We start from the raw sequence: 10,285 nt of genomic DNA on the forward strand, positions 1-10,285 counted from the left end.
GGAGAGGGAGAAGCCGACTCCCTGCTAAACAGGGAGGCTGACGTGGGGCTGAATCCCCAGACTCCAGGATCATGACCTGAGCCAAAGGCAGACACTTAACCGACTGAGCCACCCAGGTGCCCCAAACCATAAGTAACTCTTTTTTTTTCTAAGCTTTTATTTATTTGACAGACAGCGAGAGAGGGAACACAAGCAGGGGGAGTGGGAGAGGGAGAAGCAGGCTTCCCGCTGAGCAGGGAGTATTATGTGGGGCTCGATCCCAGGACCCTGGGATCATGACCTGAGCCGAAGGCAGACGCTTAATAGTCGACTGAGCCACCCAGGCGCCCCAACTAACTCGAATTTGAATAAAAGTAAGTAACAAAATGGCAGTAAGTATGTAACTATCAATAATTACTTTGCAAATGGATTAATCAAAAGACAAAGGGTGATAGATGGATAAAAAAGCAAGACCCATCAACATGCTGCCTACAAGACACTCATTTCAGTCCCAGACACCTGCAGGTTGAAAGTGAAGGGATAGAAAAGCACTTATGCAAATGGAAGTGAAAACAAAGCGGGGGGGGGGGAGGTTTGCAATCCTTACATGGGACAAAATAGACTTTAAAACAAAGAATATTAGGGCACCTGGGTCACACCTAGGTTATTAAATGTCTGACTCTTGGTTTCGGCTCAGGTCGTGATCTCAGGGTCATTAGATGGAGCCCCGTGCTGGGCTCTGTGCTCAGCACATAGTCTTCTTGGGATTCTCGCTCCCTCCCTCTCTGCCTCTGTTCCTCCCCACAACCCCGCAGTCTCTCTCTCTCTCTCTCAAATAAAATCATGGGGCACCTGGGTGGCTCAGTTGGTTAGGTGTCTGCTTTCGGCTCAGGTCATGATCCCAGGGTCCTGGGATTGAGCCCCACATTGGGCTCCCGGCTCAGTGTGGGGAGCCTACTTCTCCCTCTCCCTCTGCTGCTCCCTGTGCTTGTGCTCTCTCTGTCAAATAAATAAATAAAATCTTAAAAAAAAAAGTCTTAAAAAAAAAAATCTTAAAAAAAAGACTTTAACGAGATGAAGAGGGGCACTACATAATAATAAACGGACAATCCAACAAGAGGATGTAACAAAACTATGCACCCAACATGGAAGCACCCAAATACATAGAGCAGGTAATAACAAAGGAAGTAATCAAGAGTAATACAGTAACAGTAGGGGACTTTAACACCCCACTTATATTAACAGATCATCCAAACAGAAAATCAAGGAAACTGGTTTTGAATGATACACTGGACAAGATGGATCTAACAGATATATTCCGACCATTCCATCCTAAAACACCAAAATACACATTCTGCTTAAGTGCATATGGAACACTCTCCAGAAGCGATCACATATTAGGCCACAAAACAAGCCTCAACAAATAAGTTATACCATGCATCTTTTCCAGTCACAATGCTATGTTACTAGAACTCAACAAGATAAAATCTTCCTGGAAAGAGGGGCGCCTGGGTGGCTCAGTGGGTTAAGCATCTGCCTTCGGCTCAGGTCATGATACCAGGGTCCTGGGATCGAGCCCCGCAACGGGCTCCCTGCTCAGCAGGGAGCCTGCTTCTCCCTCTGCCTGCTGCTCCCCCTGCTTGTGCTCTCTCTCTCTCTCTGCCAAATAAATAAGATCTTTAAAAAAAAATCTGGAAAGAGCACAAATACATGGAAGCTAAATAACATACTACTCAACAGTGAATGGGTCAACCACAAAATCAAAAAGGAAACAAAAAAATACATGGAAACAAATGAAAGTGAAAATACAATGGTCCAAAATCTTCAGGGTGTGGCAAAAGCAGTTGTAAGTGGGAAGTTTACAGCAATACAGGTCTACATCAAAAAGCAAGAAAATTCTCAAATAACCTAAGCTTACACCTAAAGGAGCTAGAAAGAATAAACAAAACCCCAAACCAAGAAGGAAATAATAAAGATTAGAGCAGAAATAAACGAAAAAGAAACTAAAACAATAGAAAAGATCAATGAAATGAGGAGCTTGTTCTTTTTTTTTTTTAAAGATTTTATTTATTTATTTGAGAGAGAGAGAATGAGAGAGAGCACATGAGAGGGGGGAGGGTCAGAGGGAGAAGCAGACTCCCTGCCGAGCAGGGAGCCCGATGCGGGACTCGATCCAGGGACTCCAGGATCATGACCTGAGCCGAAGGCAGTCGCTTAACCAACTGAGCCACCCAGGCGCCCGAGGAGCTTGTTCTTTGAAAAGATAACAAAATTGATAAACATTTAGCCAAACTCATTAAAAAAAAAAAAAAGGATTCCAAAATCAGAAATGGAAGAGGAGAAATAACCTCGCAGAAATACAAAGGATTATAAGACAATACTATGAAAATTAAATGCCAACCAATTAAGACAACCTAGAAGAAATGGATACATTTTTAGAAACATAACCTCCCAAACTAAATCAGGAAGAAATAGAGAATTTGAACAGACCACTTACCAGCAATGAAATTAAATCAGTAATCAAAAAAGTCAACATGGGGCACATTGGTGGCTCAGTTGGTTAAGCATCTGACTCCTAATCTCAGCTCAGGTCTCGAGCACTGGGTCATGAGTTCAAGCCCCCGCTGGGCTCCATGCTAGGCTTGGAGCAACTTAAACGAAACAAACAAAACACCACAAAAAAAGAGAACTACAGGCCAATATCTCTAATGAACACAGATGTAAATATCCTCAACAAAATATTAGCAAACTGAATCAACAATAATGATTTAAAAAAAATCATTCACCACGATTAAGTGGGATTTATTCCTGGGATGCAAAAGTGGTTCAGTATGCACATATGAACCAATGTGATACATCACATCAACAAGAGAATGGATAAAAAACATATGATCATTTCAATAAATGCAGAAAAAGCATTTGACAAAGTAAAACATCCATTCATGATAAAAATCCTCAACAGACAGGTTTAGAGGGAACATACTTCAACATAATAAAGGCCGTATATGAAAAACCCACACCTAACATCATACTCAATGGTGAAAACATGAGAGCTTTTCCTATAAGACTAGGAAAAAGACATGGATGTCCATTCTCACCACTTTTATTCAACTTAGTACTGGAAGTCCCAGTTACAGCAATCAGACAAAAAAAGAAATAAAAGGCATCCAAATTTGTAAGAAAGTAAAACTTTTTTTTTTTTTTTTAAGTTTATTAGAGAGCAGCACATGAGCGTTGGGGGGAGGTGGGGAGAAGCTGGCTCCCCGCTGAGCAGGGAACCTGATGCGGGGCTGGGCTCAATTCTAAGACACCGGAATCATGACCTGAGCTGAAGGCAGACACTTAAGCAACTGAGCCACCCAAGTGCCCCAAGAAAGTAAAACTTTATTCACTACTTGCAGATGTCATGATACTACTATATATAGAAAACCCTAAAGACTCCACCAAAAAAACTACTAGAACTGATTAATGAATTCAGTAAGGTCGCAGGATACAAAATCAATATACAGAAATCCACTGCACTTCTATACACTAACAATGAATTAACAGAAAGAGAAACTAAGAAAACAATCCCGTTTACAATTGCACCAAAAATAACAAAATACCTAGGAATAAACTTAACCAAGGAGAAGAAAGACCTATACTCTGAAAACTATAAAACACTAATGAAAGAAATTGAAGATGACACAAACAAATGGAAAGATATTCCATGCTTATGGATTGGAAGAACAAATACTGTTAAGACGCCCACACTACCCAAAGCAATCTACAGATTTAATGTCATCTCTATCAAAATACCAACAGTATTTTCTTTTTTTTTTTTTTTAAAGATTTTATTTATTTGAGAGAGAGAGAGAGCGCGAAAGCAGGAACACAAGCAGGGGGAGTGGGAGAGGGAGAAGCAGGCTTCCTGCCAAGCAGGGAGCCAGATGTGGGACTCGATCCCAGGACCCTAGGATCATGACCTGAGCTGAAGGCAGACACTTAACGACTGAGCCACCCAGGCGCCCCCAAACAGTATTTTTCATAGAACTAGAACAATCCTAAAATTTGTATGGAACCATAAAAGAAACCAAAATAGCCAAAGCAATTGTGAGAAAGAACAAAAAAAGCTGGGAAATACCATAATCTCAGATTTTAAGATACACTTACAAGGCTGTAGTAATCAAAACAGTATAGTACGGACCGTACAGACATACAGATCAATGGAAGAGAATAGAGAGCCCAGAAATAAACCCATGATTGTATAGTCAATTAATCTTTGACAAAGGAGGAATGATAATGTAATGGGAAAGTCTCTTCAACAAATGGTGTTGAGAAAAGTAGACCACTTTCTTATACCATACACAAAAATAAACTCAAAATGGATTAAGGACCTTAATTGTGAGACCCGAAACCACAAAAGTCCTAGATGAGAGCACAACTAGTAATTTCTCTGACATTTTCCATAGCAACATTTTTCTAGATATGTCTCCCGAGGCAAGGGAAATAAAAGCAAAAATAAACTATTGGGACTACATCAAAATACAGAGCTTCTGCACAGCAAAGGTAACAGTCAACAAAACTAAAAGACAACCTAAAGAATGGGAGAAGATATTTGTAAATGACATATCAGATAAAGGGTTAGTATCCAAAATATATAAAGAGCTTACATAACACCAAAACCCCCCATATAATCCAATTAAAAATGGACATAAAATATGAACAGACATTTCTCCAAAGAAGACATACAGATGGCCAAAAGACAAATTAAAAATGCTCAACATCACTCGTCAGGGAAATGCACATTAAAACCACAATGAGATATATATCACCTCCAACCAGTCAGAATGACTAAAATCAAAAACACAAGAAATAAGTGTTGGCAATGATGTGGAGAAAAAGGAACCCTCATGCACTGTCGGTGGGAATGCAAACTGGTGCAGCTACTGTGGAAAACAGTATGGAGTTTCCTCAAAAAATTAAAAAAGAACTACCATATGATCCAGTAATTGCACTACTGGGAATTTACCCAACGAATACAAAAACACTAATTTGAAAAGGTACATGCACCCCTAGGTTTATTGCAGCATTATTTACAACAGCCAAATTATGGAAGCAGCCCAAGTGTCCATCAGTAGGTGAGTGGATAAAGAAGTAGTATAACTATACACAGTGGAGTATTACTCAGCCATAAAAAAGAATGAAATCCTACCATTTGCAACAACATGGGCAGAGCTAGAGTATAATGCTAAGTGAAATAAGTCAGAGAAAGACATATACCATGTTCTCATACTCATATGTGGAATTTAAGAAACAAACCAAAACAAAACAAAAACAAAGAAAAACCAAAAAACAGACTCTTAACTATAGGGAACAAACTGATGGTTATCAGAGGGGAGGTTGGTGGGGAGATGGGTGAAATAGTTGAAGGGGATTAAAAATTCACTTACCCTGATGAGTACCGATAGCATTGCTGAATCACTATGTTGTACACCTAAACTTACTGTAACACTGTATGTTAACTATACTGGAATTTTAAAAAAATTTTTCATTTGGATGCAGGTATTAAGAAATCTAGTAGAGATTACCCAATAACCCATCTTGCAACCTGCGCTCTTGAAAAAAGTAAAATATTCTTCCCCCCACCCCCCAAAAAGAAAATGTCCCAACCAAAGGGCTTAAAGAAATACAGTATCGTATTTAACTTGGAATCATTATTCCTGCTGATTCTGTAATGTGCTTATCCTTAAGGTGATTAAGCAAAGTCTCATTTGGCTATGAGAATGCATTCAAATTTGCAAAAGGAACAAGGATGTTAAATTACACAGCCAGTTGGAAAGAATACAACTTTTTATAAAACTGTCATTTTTTTTTTTTTTAAGATTTTATTTGAGGGGTGCCTGGGTGGCTCAGTTGGTTAAGCATCTGCTTTCAGCTCAGGTCATGACCCCAGAGTCCTGGGATTGAGCCCCATGTCAGGCTCCCTTCTCAGAGGGGAGCCTGTTTCTCCCTCTCCCTGCTCGTGCTCTCACAATCTGTGTCTCTCTCTCTCAAATAAATAAATATTAAAAAAAAAAAAAAAGATTTTATTTGAGAGAGATAGACTGCATGAGTGGGGGAGAGGGAGAGGCAGAGAAAATCAAGCAGACTCTGCACTAAGCCTGGAGCCCAACGTGGGGCTCAATCTCACGACCCTAAGATCACAACCTGAGCCGAAACCAAAAGTATGACACTTAACCGACTGAGCCATCCTTGTGCCCCAAACTGTCAGGTTTTAATACCAATAACCTAGAACATAGGGGTAAAGCCTATTCATAATCATAACACTCCAGAATTAGTAATTATTGCCAGAAACTATTAATAGGGGGTGGGAAAAGTAATAAATAAGAGATCGTCAGTGCAGATAAATACAGGTTTAATGATCCATTTTTCGTCACACAGATGGCTACAGAGACTTTATAATCCCAGGATATACAACAATACAACACAGACCAATCAGCCAATTCTAAAATAAACTTGGCTTCTTACAACTATCCTGTAAACACTGCAGCCCTTCTTCCATCCAAAATGACCCTCATCTCACATGAAAAGTTTCTATAGGGGAACCAGAAACCTAGCTTTGTGGCCAAAAGTAATAACCAAAGGAAAAATAGTAATTCGGTAGTTAGTTGGTCAAAGAAGGATATCTGGTGCCCTTCACTGTGCTGCTTTGCTCTTCTTACTCTTGCTCTTTTTGTCCCTCTTCTTCAGCCCATCCATGTTAGCTCTCAATAGGTTTGAGTAAGCCTAAAAGACACACAGCACGAACTTAGTGGGAAGAGTTGCAAATCGGTGGAGCAGCTGCCCCCATTTCCACAATGAATTTAGAGTAGTCAATATTAGAAAGGCTATCTACCTGATAAAGCATGTAATACCGTGGGATATTTGTATCCTATGCAAAATGGTGTAAAAGGAAAACACACTCTCACATTACAGCAGCTTCCGACATTTTTTAACCAAAAAGGGAAAACTATAGGCAACTTCTTGTTTACCTATACTATAGATAGAACAAATCTGAAGCTGAATGCAAAATCTACCTTTAAAAACTAAAAAGGAAGACAATACCAGTGTTGAAAGTAAAAAATCAAACCCTGGCAGCTTTTACTCAAAGTACTGGCAAAACATAAGAAATATCATTCTTGACACAGTGTTCAATTTTGTGCTCACTCTTGCCCTGAGAAAGGGCATACAGGGAACACAAGAAACTCACCATCTGAAACTTGTTCACTTCTTTGGAGCTCACCTGGAAAAGGGAAAGAAAAAAAAGGTGCACCTCTATTACCCATATAGGAATCCTCTGTCTCACCACAGGCAATAACTCAAAAGCCCCATTAAAACAACATCATAATCTTTTTTTTTTAAAGGTTTTATTTATTTATTTGACAGAGAGATAGAGAGAGAGCACAAGTAGGCAGAGAGGCAGGCAGAGGGAGAGGGAGAAGCAGGCTCTCCGCTGAGCAGGGAGCCCGGGATCATGACCTGAGCGGAAGGCAGCCACTTAATCAACTGAGCCACTCAGGCACCCCAACAACATCATAGTCTTTAAAATACATCTTTCCAACTTCAGGGGTCATAATACACTAACAGCTATTCTTCTCCTCCACTTTACTTCGCCTGAGAAAGAAGCAAAGCAGCTCTGCACTTTTTTCCTCATAAGAATTGTACCAAGAAGGGCAAGAGGCAGAAGGGGGCTCCTAAAGAAGTTAAGTTTCTCACCTCTGAAATTTCTTATACACATGGCACTGACTTTCTCCCTGGATTCCAGAGAGGTCAGAGAACTTCATTTTAATCTTTTGTGCAAGATATATTTAAACTACTCCCTCCTCATCTTATTTTAAACCTACCTTCCATTAATTCAGGCCTATTTAAGCAAAATGCAAGCTACCACAAGAGAAATTCTACTTCTGAAGATTCCCAAGGTTTTCACATCTCATGATACCCAAGTTCATTTTTTAAAACCACATAAGTTTGGGGTGCCTGGGTGGCTCAGTGTGTTAAGCGTCTGCTTCGGCTCAGGTCAAGATCCCAGGGTCCTGGGATTGGAACCCACGTCAGGCTCCCTGCTCAGCGGAGAGCCTGCTTCTCCCTGCTGCTCTGCCTACTTGTGCTCTCTCTCTCTCTGCCAAATAAATAAATAAAATCTTAAAAATAAATAAATAAAATAAAACCACATTACATTTGCTTTACTATAAAAGTCCTCTCAAGATAACTGGTAAAGGGAGACTTATCAACTAATTATGGTCTACATTCTCATGAATGTCGTATCCTGATGTGACTGAAGAGCAGTCTGGTTCTGCTCCAGCAAAGTAAAGAAGCATTCATTCAGAATCCAGAAAGTCTATTGCTTTGCCACATTCAACCTCCACCTTGAAAGGGAACACTAGGGCTGCTGACTAAATTCATATTCTCTGTTTGTTAGTAGCAGGCCTAATATACAGCTACATGCTTGCTATGTCAACCACAAACTCAAGCAAATTATCAGCTTACAAGTAAAATCATCTGGTACCAAGAAACTGTTCATTGAAGGCCCAACCCAGTAAGGGAATTAAGAATCAAGTATTTATGCCAACTGCTCCTTACAATGCCACCATGTGTAAGGATTAATATGCTAATTTTATTTCCACAAAAACTTCAGTAGAACCAACGAGTATTTTGCTTCTTCAACTTAATTTTGCTCTTGAATTTCCTACTACTAGGGTAATAAAAGGTGGCCCTGATCCTGAAACAGCTGGGGAGCTACACCCTTACTAGCCTTACAAAAACCTGGTTCAGATATGCCCAACCTCAGTTAAGTTCAAGTCTTCCCTCTCCAAAATTGTACTATCAGGAATCCAACTCACCACAGTGCTGATCTTCTTTTTCCCATCAGTAGCTCTTAACAGACACTTGTTGTCTGAGGGCTCAAAGCCCTCTACAGAACCTTTCCTTGGAATGGGTTTAGTTCGACCATCATCTGCATGAAAAACACATCCTGGTGAACAGAGCCACAAACGTTAACAGGTAGACAAGACGTTAATAAGTAGGGAGGGGATATGAAGACGATACCCAATTCATCTCCACTGCTCTAGATCTGTTAACTACATCAAATTTGGCCAAACCTTGGGAAACTACTTGCTATTTCCACAACGGGAACACAGTAATTGCAAAGCAGATGAAATCTCACTAATGGTGGCGGGGGTTTGGGATCCTTGACCCCCCCCCCCCCCCCAAGAAGCCCTCTCTGATTGGTGCACACTGTAACCAGAACCAGCTTGGGTAGCTAAATGCTGGGGTGTCGCACGCGCCACATTCCCTAATGCTCAGGTCCCCCAGCCCTGAATGTTCCCAGTACGGCGGGAGGAAGATGGGGGAAGGCGGGGAAGGCGGGGATGCGCGGCAGACAGACTCCGCCCTCGGTTCCCGACACTGGGCACCCCGGGACACTGGGCACCCCGGCCGGGGCGTTGCTCGGCCTCCCAAATTCCTTCTGGCCTTGCCGCGTCTACAGCTGCTTACACTTCTTCAGTGTGATGAACACGCTGCCCGACAACCGGCACTTCTGGAAGAGTCTGGTCAGCTCCGTCAGGAACTGGAACACAAGCCGGGCCCCGTTAAGCAGTCCCAAATCCTCGCCCCGTCAAGTCCCAGTCCCTCCCGCAGTAGAAGGCAGAAGCCCCCCCCAGCTAAGCCCCAAACTATATCCGTCCCTCAGCCGACCCTCCGGCTTTACCTGCTCGCTCTCCAGCAGCACCATTCCGGCACCGCTAGCTCCCCTGCGTCAGCATATGGCCCAAGCAATTAGAGCCGGAAGCTTTCGCCCAGAATGGGCGGGACTTCCGCTATTAGATTTCAACTCTCTTCCACCAATCCCTGCCTCCGTTCTCTCCTCTCCCTCCGCCAGCGCCTGCGCTCTGCGCCACCCCCACCCCCCCCCCCCGCCCGCGTAGACTGACCAGCTATAGGGCCTTCGGGCGGCCAGGGGTTTCAGCAGCTTAGAAGTTCTCTCCCTCGCGTCAGTGTGAGGGAACGAGGGAGCGCGAAAGAGGGCTTTGATGGAGACCTGTAGTATACCTATAGTATATTCAGTTGTATGTTGGGCAAATTACCTAACAGCTCAGTGCTTCCGTTTCCTGAGCCTGTGATAAAAACGGTATCCAATTCAGAGTGTGGTTGTGAAGAGTAAATTAATTTAGCACCTGGAATGGTGCCTGGCACACAGAAAGTGCTCCATAAGCATTAGCTGCCTTTGTTATTGTTGTTTCCATTATCACTGTCATCATTATAGTAAGTTCCCATGGCGGTCCTC

The 10,285-nt window shown here is 42.0% G+C and overlaps 1 protein-coding gene across 1 annotated transcript; it reads right to left on the reverse strand.

Annotated features, from left to right (window-relative positions):
• Positions 1–6,359: 6,359 nt before the first annotated feature.
• SRP14 (signal recognition particle 14) lies at positions 6,360–9,865 on the reverse strand. Its single transcript, XM_021695758.1, has 5 exons — positions 9,710–9,865; positions 9,496–9,568; positions 8,841–8,953; positions 7,211–7,243; positions 6,360–6,747 (listed from the first exon to the last, which is right to left on the reverse strand). Exons 1-5 carry the CDS (start codon positions 9,731–9,733, stop codon positions 6,658–6,660), a joined length of 333 nt encoding a protein of 110 aa, XP_021551433.1. The 5' UTR covers positions 9,734–9,865; the 3' UTR covers positions 6,360–6,657.
• Positions 9,866–10,285: the final 420 nt, after the last annotated feature.

The sequence above is a fragment of the Neomonachus schauinslandi genome, chromosome 9, assembly GCF_002201575.2.
Source record: "Neomonachus schauinslandi chromosome 9, ASM220157v2, whole genome shotgun sequence".
Taxonomy (NCBI): domain Eukaryota; kingdom Metazoa; phylum Chordata; class Mammalia; order Carnivora; family Phocidae; genus Neomonachus; species Neomonachus schauinslandi.

What these genes read in the sequence shown, in the direction of transcription:
- SRP14 (XM_021695758.1), bottom strand. Translation starts at nt 9,733, where the DNA reads ATGGTGCTGCTGGAGAGCGAGCAG. An exon ending in GTTCATCACACTGAAGAAGT is followed by an intron (nt 8,954 to 9,495) that starts GTAAGCAGCTGT and finishes TTTTTCATGCAG; the next exon opens with ATGATGGTCGAACTAAACCC. An exon ending in AAAAGAAGATCAGCACTGTG is followed by an intron (nt 7,244 to 8,840) that starts GTGAGTTGGATT and finishes TCCCTTTTCCAG; the next exon opens with GTGAGCTCCAAAGAAGTGAA.